This window comes from Onychomys torridus, chromosome 6 (genome assembly GCF_903995425.1).
Source record: "Onychomys torridus chromosome 6, mOncTor1.1, whole genome shotgun sequence".
Lineage (NCBI taxonomy): Eukaryota > Metazoa > Chordata > Mammalia > Rodentia > Cricetidae > Onychomys > Onychomys torridus.
Window position 1 is genome coordinate 97,395,975 of NC_050448.1, and position 17,549 is coordinate 97,413,523.

Genomic DNA, 17,549 nt, shown 5'->3' on the forward strand with positions numbered 1-17,549 from the left:
TGGACATGTCCTTTGGAAATCTGCTTTGTGTAATATAAGGCAGTAAACTGAGGCAATTGTAAGCTTATAATGGTTAGTTTCTTGTCTGTCAAAAATTACTGCCTATTATTAGCTGGGTATATTAGCGTATGCCTTTAATCCCAGTGCTGGAAAGGTGGAGGCAGGCAGATCTCTGAGCTCATGGCCAGTCTCTCTAGAAAGTGAGTTCAAGGACAGCCAGTCCACACAGAGAAACCCAAATCCTGTCTTAAAAAAACAACAACAAAAAGATTACTGCTTAGTAAATAAATGCTGCTGCATGGACATTCTTTTGTTGCCTAATAATCTAATGTCTTTAAAATAGTTTTTTCTTCAGTTTTGTACAGGATTTTGTTTTGTTTTTTAGTTATTTTAGGCATAAGTGGAGTCTGTTTCTCCAACTTGACCAGAGCAAAGATCTAGAAACATTCTTATTATTTGCACTGACAGATTCTTAAATTTTTCTTTTTTTTATACGGGATATTTAGAAAAATTTGAAACCCTGTAGTCTACAAAGGAGTAGCTATACAGTAATTCTTCTGGTTGTAATTTCAGGAGTTCTTGCTTTCTAACCTTATTTGCATATTTCAATCAACTGAAATAATAAATTAGTATTATGAAATAATAAACCTGTGAAATCTGAATCTTTGGTGATAGAGCTATTTTTCAAACTCTAGCCAAGATTTAAAATGACTTGTAATGCAGAGGGTAGCTTCCTAGCTTCCTCCTGTCTTTTGTAAGCAGAGCATGTCGGAGGGGAAGGGCAGTACAGGGACCAGCTGCCTCTTACAGAGTAACATGGCTTACTTAAATTAAAAAAATAATAATAATAATTTTTTTAAAAAGCCAATTCCACCTTCAGAGTTTACCTTAATAAATTCTGTCTTGGTTTTTAATACTTGTACACAGAAAGAAGCTAAAATAAGAACCTTTTCAAATTGTACTTCATAATATTCATTAACAAAATACAAAATGTCAGAATATACCTACTGTAAACAAAACCAGCTATGTTAGTTAAGTGTACCTCAGAACCCAAGAGCCTGTTGACAGGAAATAAAGCTATGTATAAATAGTAAATAGGATTTTAACTTCTTTAAAGTACTGTTTTTTAAAATGTGATGCTGTGTCATACTTTCTATGGTATGCAAAATGTATCAATGTCTCTAGTTGTTTATAGTTTATATTAAGTTTGTGCTTCTTGGTCACTTCAGTGGGCCAGCATCTTTAGTTGTTTTTTAAAATGCCAGAGAGTAGTGGGAAGAAAATAACACAGAACACTCCATAAAGAGGTCAGGGACAGTATGGACTCTGTGACTCCCAAGACTGATTAATTTCAGTCACTGTTTAGATGTGTTGGATTATGTGAGTCACACATTAATCAGCTGCAGTTCCAGCTACTTCTGTGCAAACTGATGCTTTTGCATGATTTCCTTAATAAGGAACTTAAATGTTCTGCCCATTTTGTATATTAGATTTTAAGTTTCTGAACCTTTTAATGTGTTTTGAAGTAATAGTGATTAAAAGAGTAAATGACTTCATATAAATCTAGTGTTAAACCTATTTTCTCCCACCACTTACTGCAACTGATCTTTGTTTATAGCTGTGAACTTTACAGAAGTTAATGAAGAAAACAAAAACTATCTATTTCAAGAAGTGTTTTCCTCCATTGAAACTTTGGCATTTACCTTTGGAAATATGTAAGTAAAGTCTATCACTTAAGTCAGTGCACCTGAATGTCTTAATGAGAATATATAGTCCATAAATTTGTAGGAGATATGAAAAACCAATAGTAGTATCACATAGCATCACAACTCGACAAGCGCTACCTTCTGTGTTGCTTTACTGACTGACTTGCAAGTATCTGTAGAACTAACTCTTAGTAGCAGCCTTAGTAGTAGCAAGTGGCTGTGTCTGGTTTGGGTGATGAGATTCCTAGGCGTTTCTTAAAGCAATTTATTCTAGATGTGATTGAAAGTAAGAGACAGAGACATGTAATAACTTGTCTTTTTATTTCCATGCTTTTCTTAACCTCTCTGGACAGCCTCACAAACTTCCTTATGGGAGATGTGGGCAATGATTCAGTACTGCGACTGCCTGTTTCTCGAGGAAGTAAGGTAGGCCCAGTCTTCTGAAAGCGAAGTCTCTAATATTTTTAACTTACTGTCACAGCTGCTTTCTGATGTGGATCTTAGTATTAATCTGACAGTGTTAAACTTTATAGATTACCTTACCATTTTGAGGCTAAACAAAGCAGATTAGTTCATTTTATATCTGATAAAATAAATGGTCAGCTTCTATAGTAGTAATTTGGTTATACTTTTCTAAGTGATGCTGTATTAAGAAAGCAGCCTAACTATTCATGAATTTGATGTTATAGGGTCCAAAACTTGAGTGAAGAGCTTTTTGGGGAGTGGGGGTGGGGGATATGAGTGTGGGTGTATATATATATATGTATTATGACCATGTGGAGACAAGAGATGGACATAGAAAGTAGCCTCCTATCCTCTTTATATAGAAGGTCAAACTAAGGTTAGGTAAGCCTAAAAGTTTAGTCCAATGTCATCTACCTACTAGAACTGAACTTTAGACCCTGGTATCTTTGATCCCTTTTGCATTGAATCTGCAAACCCTGTATTGCCCAGCAATGTAGATCAGATTTGTCTAAGAATTTATTTAGCCATACACCTTTAGTCCCAGCACTTGGGAGGCAGAGGCAAGCAGATCTCTGTGAGTTTAGGCAGCCTGGTCTACATGGTGAGTTCTAAGCCAACCAGAGCTACATATGAGACCCTTTTTTTTAAACAAATGAAACAAAACAAAAAATTTATTTAGCAACTGGGATGATATTTTTAAACACTATCTAATAAGGTATAGCTATTACATGTAGTTCTTTAAATTTAAATTGACAAATAAAATTAAAAGTTCACTTTGTAGTTGATTGACCATATTCTAAATGTTTGAGTAGCTATATGTAACTGGTATCTGCTATATACATAATATACATAATATAATATGCATGGCATTTTTATCACAAAAAATTTTATACTTAGCTGCCTAAAAAACTTGAAAAGACATGTACCTTTGATAAAATGGCAAAAGGTGGCTAGATGTTCTCTTATGTTGGAAGCCTAGTGTAATTGCTTAACTTCTGAACCTTTTTAGATTGGTAGAATTTGAAGTTTTACGTGGATTCGTTGATTTTTTTTAACTAATCAGATAAAATGAGTTTGTTCATTGTTGAATCTTGGGAACTATAATTCTTGCAATTTTGTGGTATTTAAGCAGACTTCTTAGGCCCTTTGAGTTTTAAATACTTGAAATTCTTGAGCAGGAATTATGTCAGCATAATAAAATTGAGAACAGAATTTTGGAAGCAGCGGTTTGTTGTTTTCTGGTCTAATCTTAAATTTGTTTTCTTCTATGTGTTAAGTCTTTTGAAAACATTTCTGTGGACTCGATGGACTTACCCAGTGAAAAAGGTAGTGTTCAGGACTTTATTGGATAGTTTGCATTTTCTCTCAATAAGTATTTTGTATTGCTTAATCTCTTTGTACTTTGTAATCTAGTGTATTCATTTTTAATATAAAATGATACAGAAAGTTTTACATATAAAACCAGGCGGTGGTGGTGCATGTTTTTAATCCCAGTATTTGGGAGGCAGAGGCAGGCAGGCCTCTGAGTTGGAGACCAGCCTGCTCTACAGATTGAGTTCCAGAATAGCCAGGGCTACACAGAGAAACCCTATCTCAAAAACACAAAAATCGAGTGTGCGTGCATGCGTGCGTGTATGTGTGTGTAAAGAGAAACCTTGTTTGAGCAGATTATGTGATGATGTAAACAGATCATAATTATATACAGATTGTAACTCAAATATAGAAATACATATTAGTATAAAATACAGGGGCTGGAGATACGGTGACTCAGTGGTTAAAGCACTCACTATTGCAGAGGACCTGGAGTGGTTTCCCAGCACACACATGGCAGTTCACACTATACCTCTAGTTTCAGGGGGTTACTCCTGCTTCAAGCATATGGTGCCCACCAGACATACACTCACGCAAAACATACATGCACATAAAGTAAAAATAAATACATCTTTAAAGATTAAAAATACAGTAAAATTTTAAATATAAACAATAGCATTTTAATAGACTTATCCTTTGAATTTTTAACTAGTTTTTGTTGATTAATTTCTAAGGATCCAAGTGCTTTGTTTTTAGAATTAGTATGTGCTCACATGTACTACTTATTGTGATGTTTGTAATTTCAGGAAATTTCTCCCCTATAGAACTCGACAACTTGCTGCTAAAGAACACTGACTCTATAGACTTGGCTCTGTCATATGCTAAAACGTGGGCAAAATACACCAAGAACATAGTGTCGTGGGTGGAAAAGAAGCTAAACTTGGGTGAGTTCTCTGTTAGAGCCTCTGATTAACTTCAGTTTAGCGCTGACTGGTTTGTGGTTTGTCTTCTGCAGACTCTGAAGTGTCACTATTGCCAATGAGTGTTCATTTTAATAAATAGAATTTTTCTTGCGGTAGGCTTTCTTATACTAAACATTTTTTTATAGCTACACAAAGACAACGCTGTCTCTGCCTTTAAAGAGGCCTCACTGTGATGGGTGAGGAAGTATAATCCATATAGGTAACAGCAGAGGAGAGCAATGGTAGATGCAGAAGCAGAAAGAAAGGAAGCGTGGCAGAAACAGCTCAGTAGTTTTACAGCATCTGTTATCTTACCTAATCCCCAATGCTTGGAAAATAGGCAAGACAGGGTTGTTATGCCCATTTTCTAGCAGCTTTCCTAAGGGGCACAACAGATTTGCTTGTGAACATGTGGCATATTTGGAGGGACGTAGGATTCTTCTCTGCCTGTGCTTAGCCCACACTGGGTTAGGTGGTGTTCTGACAGGTGAGAGTCATGCATGTGTGTTTGTCCCCCAGTTGATTCTGATGAGCAGTTAGATTAAGAATTGCTTCCTTATATCATGATGCATACTCATATGTGTGATCACCTTTAACTGAAGAAGCACAAATAATTTTAGAATGTACATGTAGAGAAAAATGTTAATTTTTGTCTTTTAACCTTTCAGAATTGGAGTCCACTAGAAATATTGTAAAACTGGCAGAGGCAACTAGATCTAGCATTGGAATACAAGTAAGTGTTCTGTGAACTCCTCAGGTTCTGTGAGAGACTACTCAGTTAAACCCCCAATCAGCTCATAGAAAAAAGAACTTATTGAAAGAAACTTAAATTTAAATGGCTATTCCTTATGAATGAAACTAGAGTATTTACAGTTTTATACAAATACCTATTTTGAAACTATTTGCTAACTAGTTCATAATTTCAGCATTTTTCTCCATAGATATGTCATTTTACCAGAGAAAGAAATCTAAGTTGTCTTCTTGAAGGACAGGGATATATCTAGAACTCTAGTGCTATTTTTTTTTTTTTTCTGACATGTAACATTAGAGATTGAGCTGCAGCCTATCAGGCAAGTGCCTCTAGAACTGTGCTCTTACACACCTTCCCTTTCCACTTGAAACCCTAGGAGTTCATGCCTCTGCAGTCCCTCTTTACCAATGCTCTTCTTAACGACATCCACAGCAGCAACCTTTTACAACAGACAATTGCAGCTCTCCAAGCCAACAAATTTGTGCAGGTAAAAATTAATCCATACAGCATAGTTTAAATAGAATACCTTTATAAAACAGCTTACTTCTTTTTACTCTCCTTAAAGCCTCTACTTGGGAGGAAGAATGAAATGGAAAAACAAAGGAAAGAAATAAAAGAGCTTTGGAAGCAGCAACAGAATAAACTGGTTAGTATTATACTGGAGGTAGGCCAGCCTGTGTGTGAACATCGAGGTCACGTGCAGTAAATCGCCATCTGTCTTACTCTGGGGCCCCTAAAGTGCTGTCTTAAAATCCTCTTCATGATCTTTTCTGTGTAGCTCGAAACAGAGACAGCTCTCAAAAAGGCAAAATTGCTATGCATGCAACGGCAAGATGAGTATGAAAAGGCAAAGTCTTCCATGTTTCGTGTGGAAGAGGAGCAGCTAAGCTCAAGTGCTGGATTAGCAAAAAATCTCAACAAACAACTAGAAAAAAAGCGAAGACTGGAAGAAGAGGCTCTTCAAAAGGTAACATGTTTGTTATGTGAAACTTGAGTCAGTATACTCTGCTTAAGATTTGATCTCCAACCTTCCAGGAGTTGAGTCACTAGGAAAGCATACTCCGGCTGCTGGGCCTCACCCAGAGTTTCTTTCTCAGCTGGTCGGAGTGGGACCCTGACAAGTGTCCCTTCTAACCAGTCCCCAGGAGACAGTGCTGCTTCTGGCAGAGACCCACGCTGTGGGAACCCTGTGCTGGGAGACTTGCGAGTTTGTGAAAGGCAGCTGAGAGAGGACGGCGGTGTCTTATCTTCGACTGGATTATTTCTAAAGTCTACTTTTTAGGCAGCTCTGTGTTACAAGCCTGCTGACAAGAATAAGCCAAGGCTTTGTATCATTAATGTATATAATAAGTATAATTTGACAAAGTCTGTAAAATAAATGGTAAATATAAGTAGGAAGTTTTAAAATAGTTCTATTTTAAAATAGAAATGGAGATACTCTGTATGCAAACAATATAGTAATTGCATGTTACCCCTAGCAATTAAAATCAAATGCTCTTAAATTGCCAACCAAAATGCTATTTATCTTTAAATTATCTTATTTAAAATACATTTCATAGTAGTATATTTAAAATAAAAATAATAGATTTCAGAATTTTCATAAAGACTTCCCAGTTTTTAATATGAATTCTAGTGATTAGTGTTGTCTGTTCCTGTGATGTTCTTGAAGGTAGAAGAAGCAAATGAACACTACAGAGTCTGTGTGATAAATGTAGAAGAACGACGGAACGATCTAGAAAACACCAAGAGAGAGATTTTAACACAGCTCCGGACACTTGTGTTCCAGTGTGACCTCACACTTAAAGCTGTAAGTTGTTTCTTCTTCATTTGAAGGCAACAGGGAAAAAGTTCTGGGATCTGATGAGTTTTGACTGCTGAGAGATTAAATTCTGAGACTCAGAACATACAGACTTTCAGTTTCTAAGAGTGAACTATAATTTGAGTTACCTTTTTCTTTCTTTTTATTGAGACAGGGTCTGGTAAAACTGAACCAAAAATGATTTATGTGAAGACAAAGCATCCTACATCACACTTTCATTTATGCCTTTAAAGTATTTTATAGAGTTTATATTCAACAGGCCCTCTTTGCATGTAGTTGACAGTTCTATAGATATAAATCTATTAACTTCCACCACAGTTGAGAACCTCATCACTTAGTGTTGCCTGTCCATTGTCAGTCACTGCACATACACCTTATCCCTAGCAATACTGATGTGTTCTCCATCTTGTTCATTATCTGCAAAAATGATAGGATAGCCTTTTTTGTATCTAAATGTTTCCCAGCTTTTCCTGAGTATCTCATAAATGGACTCATACTACATAACCTTTTGAAACAGGCTGCTTTCAACAGCCTACTGTATCACAATGTTTATCCATTTACCAGGTGGACATTTGTGTTGTTTATAGCTTGGGGTCATGAATAAAGCTCCAAAAATATTTGTTGACAGGCTTTTGTCGAACATAGTTTTTACATTTTAGAGAATACATAGAAGTGTGACAGCTGTCAAATGCATGATTAACTCAATAGGAAACTGATTGACAGTTTTCCAGAGTTGCTCTAATCAGTATGAGAATTCTAGCTCTGTGTCCTTGATCTCTGACATGCTTAGCTGCTCTAGTAGGTGTGTGGTAGAGATCTAATTTTGGTTTTCACTCGTGTTTCCGAATAAGGGATGGGGAAGTGATGTAATTCTATTTTAATTAGAATTTTATAATAGCATTAAAAATAGTTTCAAGGGCTTATTTATAATTTGACTATTTTAAATTTTTCATTGCCTTTTTTGTTGTTGTATGATTGAGGTTGCATGTATTTTCTCTCATTCCAAAGCATTTCTATTATACTTTAAGCAGTGTCTTGTAGGGGAAAGTTCTTTATTTCAGGTCTGTCTTGTTTGAGTCATGCTTTTGATGTTATGTCTGTCACCCCAAGGTCATAGAGTTTCCCCCTTTGTTTTGTACTAAAAATTGTAGAGTTTGACACTTACAAACATAGTCTATATTGAGTTCATTTTTGTGCAAGGTGTGGGTTGAAGCTGGTTTTTGGCATGTAGATGCCATATTAAAATCATACCTAAAGGATTTTAACAAATACCTTTTTAAGAAAAGAGGGTAGTACCCGAGAAAGAATTTATTACTTCTGTTTCCTGATAGAAGAGGAAACAGCACACAAGGCTACAAAGGGAATGGCAGCTATGGCAGCCAGAAAGCAAGGGTGACTAGATTTAACTAAGTTTAAGATTTTTGTTTTTTTAAGACAGGATTTCTCTGTGTAACAGCCCTGGCTGTCCTAGAACTCATCCTATAGACCAGACTGGCCTCGAACTCAGAAATCCACTTGTCTCTGCCTCTGAATCTTTATTGGAAATTAGATGTAGTCTAATTACACCTGTAATCTTAGCATTTAGGAGATAGCTGTTAGGAGAATCAAAATGCCGTCCTCAGCAGTATGGCAAGTTTGAGGCTAGGCCTGAGCTACTTTGGATTCTCTCTCAAACAAAATGTAATAACAACAAAAAAGAAGGTTAGTTGGGGCTCCCTCAAGAAAAGTAAAATGCGCAGAGACTACACATGGTTCAGATTGGCTACTTTGCAGAGTTCAGTGAGCTTTGGGAATGAGAGGTGAGGCCTTCAGCTTTACTCTTAGCTCATTTGGGGCAGAGGACATTGGCTTGGTGTGGTAGATACATTGATTGGGGCTATGAACTTGAGACTTACTAGTTTGGTGTATGAAAATGTGATGTTCTCCAAGCTCTTGTCTTTTCAAGTGTAATTTCTCCATGGCCAGCTTTTAAAGATGTTAAAAATATCATTCAAAAAAGTGGTAGAGGGAGACATAATTAGTACCAAGGTCTACTACCTGTCCCAACACAGTAGGTGGAAAACACTATGCTCTTTCCATTAAATTACCTTTGCATCAGTTGACCATATTTATACGTATCTACTTCTGAATTCTCTCTCGATTCTGTTGCTTTATACTGAAAATCAGATGTGAACACAATTTTAATATTTTTAAAAATTATATTTGAAATCCTTTAATGTTCTGTAAAATTGTTAGAATGAGCTTGTCTATATTAAATCTTATAAACATTTTCAGTGGGATGTATTAGGTCTTAGATCAGACTGTGAAGAATTAATTACATGTTTGTACATCTCTCCATTTAGGTTTTTGATTTTTAAAATCAGAATTTTCAACATAAGAATCTTTGACAGGTTTTATTTATATCTATGTATTTACTTTGGGAGCTGTTATGAGTAATCTATACACACATACAACTTATATATCCATTCCACTTAATTTCAAATTCTAATTGTTTCATAATATTTAGAACCATAGATAATTTTGACATGATGTTTTTATCTTGGAGCCTTGGTAAACACTTTATCTTAGGGACTTTTGTAGATTCTTCATGTTTTTCTACTTAGAAAATCAATTTCAAAAAAAGCAGTTTTATGTCTTTCTCTTTTAGAGTCCTTTATTTATTTTTTATTGCATTTTTTAATTTTCCTATAGACCTGTCAGTTAAATAGGAATGTTTAGGGGAGATTTCTTTGTCTTCAGGAGGAGAATCTCAGTCTTCAAAGAAAAGCATTTAGTCTTTTACTATTTAAATAGGATGGTAGTTATAGATTCCTGGATGCCCCCTATGTAGTGAAGAAATTTCTATTTTTCTGTGTTTGCTGAGTTTTCTGTGTTTGCTGAGTTTTCTGTGTATGTTATTCTTCGTGATCATAGAGTTTTTCTTTTTATTGCCCCTCCTCTTTCCTCCTTTTCCCTTCCTCCTTCCCTTTTACTGCTTTTTGTTTTGGTTAGTTAGGGTAATTACTTTCATGAAATGAGGTGAGAAAATATTCTTAACTTTTGTGTGGGGGAAGGGTTTATCAAATTTCTGTTATTTCTTCCTTATCTCGCAGCATGTGTGGTATCTAGGGTTGAGGTTTTTAACTTTCCTGATTTCTCTTCATTGAACCCTGCCTCTCTAGTATAAAGTTTTTATGCTTCAAATTGCCTCCTAAAGGTTGTTTACCCACAGCCCACAAATTTTGAAATGTGGTTTCATTTTTACTTAGTTCAAGACATTTCTAAGTCCCCAGAGATTTGCTCTCTGATTGATGGGTAATGAAAAAGCTTTTTGTTTGATCTTCTGAGTATTTTCCAGCTACTTTTTTTCTGATAATAACTTCTAGTTTAATTCTATTGTGGAAGGAGAAATTAGTTATATGATTTCAGCCTTCTTAAATTTGTTACATTTTTTAAATTGACTCAGTATCAAGTTTTTGTTTTTGTTTAAAAAAAAAAAACAGAAAGAGGTTGTTGATAACTTTGAAAAAATAAAGAAATTAAAAGGTGCTTTGCAAAGATCAACTATGAATATTCTGTGAATGTACTTTGAAAAGTATGTGTATTCTTTTATTGTTGGCTGCTGTGTTGTACGTATCAGTTCTTTAGTCTGTGTTGTAATTTATCTCTTCTGTATTCTTGATTAGTTGTATTTAACTGTGTCTATTTACTGAGGGCATTTAGAGGTCCTCAACATACTGTGTGTCTAATTCCGTCAGCTTTGCTTTGTATATTTTGAAATCTGCTGCTATTTCTTCTACATTAACAAATGTTTCACCATCGTAGCAGATCTTCTTTGAAATATCTCTTTCCTAGTTTGCTTTTCTGTTGCTCAGATAAAACAGTACCTGAAATAAACTCGGGGAGGAAAGGGTTATTTGGCTCAGAGGTTGTAGGCCAGTATCAAGGAAGCCAGGGTAGGAACCTGCAGGCAGGAACTGAAGCAGAGACCACAGAGGAAAAGCACATTCTGACTTGCTTCCCCAGGCTTGCTCAGCTTGATTGTTTATATGGCCTGCCTGTGCCTCTTGAGTTCTGGGATTAAAAGTATGTGCCACCATGCCCGGCCTCAACCATGTCTTTATCCTAGTGAATCTCCTTGCTTTTTTTTTTTTTTTTTTGAGCTGAGGATCGAACCCAGGGCCTTGTGCTTGCTAGGCAAGTGCTCTAGCACTAAGCTAAATCCCCAACCCCTTTTTGTTTTGTCTTGTTTTTTTTTTTTTATTTCCTTGCTGTTTACTCTACTTTATTTAGTATTAACATGATACAGCTATTAAACGTTTACATTTAATTTTTTAAGAGTGATTTTTTTTTATGTGTATTAATGTTTTACTTGTATTTATGTATGTGTAGCTCATGTGTATCTAGTGTCCACAAAGGTAAAAAAGTGGGCATGGATCCACTGGAATGGACATTAAAAATGATTGTAAGCCTCCATGTTGGTTCTGAAGACTGAACCCTTGTCCTCTGCAAGAGCAGCAAATGCTCTTAACTGCTGCACCATCTCTCCAGCCCCTTTCCCTAAAATTTTTAAACATATTTAAAATGAGCTTCTTATATAGCCTACAAGTAGCATTTACTTTAGTCTTGATTTTTAAACATCTCTTGACAGTCTTTGAGTGGTTAGATCATTCATTCATGTTTAATGTAAACACATGGTCAGATATAGATCTACCATATTATTTCCATCCTATTTATAACTCCTTTCCTTTCATCTGTTTTTGTCTGTCTGGATTGTTTTATCTGAACTGTTTATCAACATTCTAATTTATTTACTTAATTCATATTTTGGGGTTAATTCTTTCTCTAAATTTTGTAGTTATTGAACTAGGAATTGAAGTACAGATTTATGCATGCTGTGTATTTGCAGTTACCAGTTTGCCTCCATAAATGTGAATTCCAAATCTTTGGATTCAACAACAAATAGAAAAAAAATTGATCTTTATTGAATATATACAGACCTTTTCTCCGTGCCATTCCTTAAATAATACAGTGTAACAGCTGTGTTCACTTTCCATTTGTGTAGCATTAGTAGTTATATGTAATCTAGAGATAAATCTTATGGGAGAATAAGCAACATAAGCTAACTACAAATAAGAGACTCAACTCTCCATGATTTGGGTACCTGAGGGTCCTGGATAGATACCCAATCCTCATGGATACTGACTGAGGAACAAGTATATACTTAAACTTTTATTTTGAAGACAGGATTTCACTGTCTCAAAGTTGCAGCCCTCACCTTTACTGCCCAAGTACTAGGATTACAGAAGCCTGCCAATGTGCATAGCTTTGTATTATTTTTACTCAGTCCCTAAGAACCAGTATTTTAGTACTTCAAGTGGAGTGCAGAAAATTTAAGCCCCTTTACTCAATGTGAATTGTAGTAATGTTTTCATTTAAATGCATATATATACATTTAAAAAAAAAAAAAACCTCACCAAACTGGCTTTATTCTTGCGTGGGGGGGGGTAATTGTTTGCTTTTCTATTACTTTGAGATAATATATTATTTCTTCCTTCCCTTTCCTCCCTCCAAACCATCCCATATACCCCTCCTTGCTCTCTTTCAAATTCATCAGAGTATTACATTTTCTACTTAGGATGAGTGTATTGACATATAATCCCACTATAAGCTGAGGAGCGTTAGATTGTCCTTTTGATTTGCCTTCAACTTTACTGCCTCTCCTTTATTATCTTCCTTTTCCAATATAGTCCTTCAGGAACTTTTTGTTTTGGAAATTATATTTTTCAATACTGAAACTTCCCTTTTTGATTGTCTTCAGTTTCTCTGTGGAGATTTTTGTCTTTCCATGTTTAAAACTAATTTTCCCTTTTATGTATATGAGTGTGTGTCTTGTACACATGGGTATACATGGATAGGAGGCCAGAGGGTATCATTCCTCAGGAACCATTCACTTTTGTCTTTGGAGACAGGGTCTTTCACTGACTAGGCTGGGATGGCCAGCCATCAAACCCCAGAGATCTGTTCCTTCTTCCTTTCCAGTGCTGGGGTATAAGCACAGGCCACCATACTTGTTCTTTGTTGTTGTTTTTCTTTTCTTGTGTTTTTAAACGTGAGTTCTGGGGCTTAAACTCAAGACAAGCACTTCCCCAACTCTCCAGTTCTTCCCTTACTTCTTCAGCCCATTATAACAACTGCCATGGAGGCTTCATCCTGGTGTCTGAGTTACCTCAGGTTGATAGCTATCTTCTTGAGTGGTTAGGATTGTCCTGGTATTTCAATATCAGGAAATGTACAAGTAATTTTGTATATTAACTTTTCCTGGGAAGACATCAGGAGCAAATGTCTGTTCACCCTGATAAAGTGCCAGTAACTGCCAGAGGAAGTTTGGTTGGAGTCTAGTTTACTGAGCCAGTTAGTTTAACTGGGCTTACTTACAGGAGCCTGGGCAACCATAGAAGCTAAACTACAAAGGAGTAGTCTTTCCCCAGCAGCTGTTAACTGCTTATGTATCCTCTAGGGGAAGAGCCTGGTGAGTGCCCACCCCCACCCCACCCCCAGCAACTGTTAACTGCCTGTGTATCCTTGGGGAGGGAAGGGTGGAGAATCACAGCTGCTGAGTTCAAGAGGGCCATGCCCGGAGGACAGCATTCCACAACACATTAATGCTATCCTAGGTATTTTCAATGTTGCTTTGTAAGACTCTGGGTCCTACTACTGTTTTAAAGTGTATATGACCATTTAAACTAGGTAGGTTCACCTTCCCAGCTTGGCCTGTCACCTTGGTCTGACTGTGGAGCTGAAGTGTAATGCTATTTACTCTTCTGCTCTCCAGAAAGTCGGAGAGAGCAAGTCTTCATCATTAAGGGAGGAGGTGGGCGTGGAATGCAGGGATAAAGAGAAAAAACGAAAGGTATAAGGGTTTCAGCAGTCTACCGCTATTCTTTGAACAGTTCAGGGTTTTAGATCTCTTTAGTTCCTGTAACTGCCATCGCTGCTACTACAGGTTTGTGCTCCAAGGATTTGGGCTTGTATGAGGAATGGGGCAGAAGATGGAACCGAGAAATCGGGGCTCTCTTTACCCTTTTGAGGCACATTTCCACCCCCTGGCTGTTTTGGTCCACAGAGGCCCTCTCTTGAAGCTCTCTGTATCCATACCTGAGGCTACACTTGTGGCAATCAGCCTAGGCTAGAAAGCATTATGGGGGAGGGAAAAGCAAAGAATGTACCTAAAATTGTTATATATTTCCATATCTTTAGGTAGATGATATTAGTATATGGATTCTGACAGGACTTTTCAGTGGATTCAGTTGGAGAAAAGATTCCATCTCAAATGTTTTGAGCTCTTAAAAGTTGTAAATCATTTGTTTATCAAATTTTGATTGTTATTAGCTTTCAGGTTTATAAAATAACTTAAAATATTTATAAAACTCCTTTTACCTCAAATCATAGCTGATAATAGCTACTAAGGTTGAGTACATATCTGTGTATTGAGATGTCCATCTACATGAATGTACCTAGTTCTCAGGTCCTACTAGGTACACATATTTGTAGCTCATTTTACTGATGCAGAAACAGAAGTTGAGAAAGTCTTTCTTCCCAGTGGGGGTGATGGTCTTCGGACCAGTCACCAGGACGTTGTTCTGGAGGCCTATAAGTAATGTAGAGGTTTGAGTTTTGAATCAGACTTCTGCATCAGAGTCTGCATTTGAACAAGGTCTCTCAGATGCAAGTTTCTGGGACAAAGAAGTTATAAGGAACTTGATCAGTGTCTGTCACCCATATAAGTCCCTTTGGATCAAGCAAGTTCAACTCACCATTAGCATTAGGCTGCCTTAATAGAGCCAGTCATTGTATTTAAGTTATACCAAATAAAGGCTGAAGTTCCTTTGTTAATTGAAGGGTTAAGACATGAACTGTTGTTCTTTTGGGTATATATTTCAAATACTGCATATGTTCACTGGCTTATCCTTAGAGAAATGTGTTATCCACCTTGGAAAGGACTGTGGTAGTTGTACCATCTATCATCTGATAAACCCCAAGTACTGAAGAGAAAACATGATAGTCTTTTTGAAATAGCATTAATCAAAATTTGGCATTTTTTCCATATTGTTTCCTTAAGTATATTCACCACACAGAATCTAGAGTGACACTTTAGGGAATAAATGAGATCATGCGTTGCTTAAAGTCCTTAGCTGGCTTCCTGTTCCCTTTCCCTGCCCTGTGTCCAACAGCAGTTGCTTCCTTGTGTGCTTTAGCCCACTGACCTCTTGTCTGCTTCTGGAGCACAAGCTCTGTCCCACTCCTTTCTGCACCTCGTGTTTGAGTTGACCTCCTCCCTGGAGCTGTGTACTGGCGCTTCCTCACGTCAGTATATCTCAGGTGTCAGTCTTCAGCCTTCCCTGACCTACTACTGTCTTGAGAATGCCCTCCACAAACACGCGCATGGTAGTACTCCATGGGCTAGTAGTCACTGCTTTTAATTCGTTATTGGTCTCTGTGGGGGCTGTATACGTGTGTGATGACAGACAGCATGCCATAGAATGTTGAGAGAACAACTTTCTGGACTTGGATTCCCTTCTCCACCTTTACATGTTCCTGGACTTGAACTCAGGTCACCAGGCTTGGGTGGGCAAGTGCCTTTACCAGCTGAGCCATCTTACCAGCACGTTGACATTCCTATATAGTGTGTATAACATTTTTCAGTACCACAGAGTGCTTTAGGAGCCACCCTTAGGATCACATGGAGGCAGATGAGGATGGATAGCCCAGCGATTCGCCGTAATATACTGAAGTGTAGTGTGTGTTTGAGATTCGTTAACCTAAAACTCAGACATTTTATGAGCCCTGGCTTCTTCTGTGAGTCTTATAACCACTATTGTAGTCATTACTGTCAGTAGGAATGACAGTTGTCTAAACGTAGTAGTCTAATTAGGAGACTGAGACGAAAATATCTCACATTTCAGGCCAGACTGGGCAACATAACAAGACCTCAAAGAAAAGAACTTTTAAAAAAGGAAAAAGTGCAAATAGTTGAAATAATGCTACTTATAATTGGAAGATTCCCCATCCATGTGTTTTTCATTTAGGAGTTTAGACAGTTGTGGGCCAACCATCAGGGTAGAGCTAGAGATCCTGAGACACATCGTGTCCTAAAGCCACTAACCAGCAAGGATAGGGGTTGTAATTTTAAACCCATCTTGCTGGAATTGATCATGCTAAGCTGGTAGATTAAAGCTGCTGTTTGATTTCCATCCTAAGTGTGCATGCCACAGTCGACACAGCATGCGGATAGCCATACTCCGTGTTGAGTGTGTCAGATGCATGACCTTTTTATTGGTGTGCTGGTTTACATAAATTCATTTACGTAGCATTTTGTATCTCATGAGTTAATGTCCATCTTGTCTTTGTCTTTGACTGTAGGTAACAGTTAACCTCTTCCACATGCAGCAGCTACAGGCTGCATCCCTTGCCAACAGCTTACAGTCTCTCTGTGATAGTGCCAAACTCTATGATCCAGGTCAGGAGTACAGTGAATTTGTGAAAGCTGCAAGCTCAAGTGAATTAGAAGAAAAGATTGATGGGTAAGAATTTATGTATAGGTGAAATTATTTCAAGAGAGGAAACGTTTGCTGAGTTACTAAGTTTAGAAGGGAGTGTCTTTTCTTACACTGAAATATTAACTTTATTTTTTTTTTCAGTATTTTCATATTATTTTGTGGTTTCTCAGTACATTTAAGGAATAGATGCAACATACTTGAGCACGAAGCTTTCCATTTTCACACAGACAGACTTCACTTTGAGTCTTAAAAATCTTTCGGGAATAGCAAATAGTGACCTACATATTTTGAGTATCCAAAAAACTTAACCTATATTTTCCACTAATGCTATATTGGAAAAGTTTAATCATAACATTGACTATTATTTTGGTATACTTCTTGCATATTTCAGCTGTTACAAGTGCACATTAAAAGCTTTATTCACAGAGTTGGGGATTTAGCTCAGTGGTAGAGCACTTGCCTAGCAAGCACAAGGCCCTGGGTTCGGTCCTCAGCTCTGGGGGGGGCTTTATTCACACCTTTGAAAGAATCTGTATAATAAAGTTATTAATATTTAGCAAGCTTACTTATTCTATACTTACTAACAAGTTTTCTTAATAGGCCATTAGTGCTGAGTTTTATTTATTTTCACCCTACAGGAATGTAAATAAAAAGATAACCAACAGTCCCCAGACATCTGGATATGGACCTGCTGACTCTTTAGAGGACGTCGCCCGCCTCCCTGACAGTTGCAGTAAACTGGAAGAGGACAGGTGCTCTAACAGTGCAGACATGACGGGTGCGTTTCGTCCTGGAGCAAACTTCTTTATGAACAGCGGCACTCACTTGCGTGCTTACCGAATGAATTTGAGCTCTGGAACTAGCCTACTGTTAGATAATTTACATTTCTAACCACTGTGCAGCCTCAAAGTCCATAATTAGCCATTGTTAAAGAAGTTTGAACCATTTCCTTTTACTTACTGTAAATGTCAGTATTTCACCTTATGAAATCTACCT

At 37.1% G+C, this 17,549-nt stretch overlaps 1 protein-coding gene across 5 annotated transcripts in view; it reads left to right on the forward strand.

Annotated features, from left to right (window-relative positions):
• Positions 1–17,549, forward strand: part of Arhgap29 (Rho GTPase activating protein 29) — a 66,440-nt gene that overhangs the window by 35,057 nt on the left and 13,834 nt on the right. For 4 of the 5 annotated variants that reach the window (XM_036190888.1, XM_036190885.1, XM_036190889.1 and 1 more), the window contains exons 4-14: positions 1,619–1,715; positions 2,060–2,132; positions 3,449–3,497; positions 4,289–4,426; positions 5,113–5,177; positions 5,572–5,682; positions 5,761–5,841; positions 5,974–6,162; positions 6,865–7,002; positions 16,417–16,577; positions 17,192–17,331. In XM_036190888.1, coding sequence (XP_036046781.1) covers positions 1,619–1,715; positions 2,060–2,132; positions 3,449–3,497; positions 4,289–4,426; positions 5,113–5,177; positions 5,572–5,682; positions 5,761–5,841; positions 5,974–6,162; positions 6,865–7,002; positions 16,417–16,577; positions 17,192–17,331 — 1,242 coding nt within the window. The remainder of the gene's footprint in view (positions 1–1,618; positions 1,716–2,059; positions 2,133–3,448; positions 3,498–4,288; positions 4,427–5,112; positions 5,178–5,571; positions 5,683–5,760; positions 5,842–5,973; positions 6,163–6,864; positions 7,003–16,416; positions 16,578–17,191; positions 17,332–17,549) is intronic. The other variant, XM_036190890.1, reaches the window with a different exon arrangement.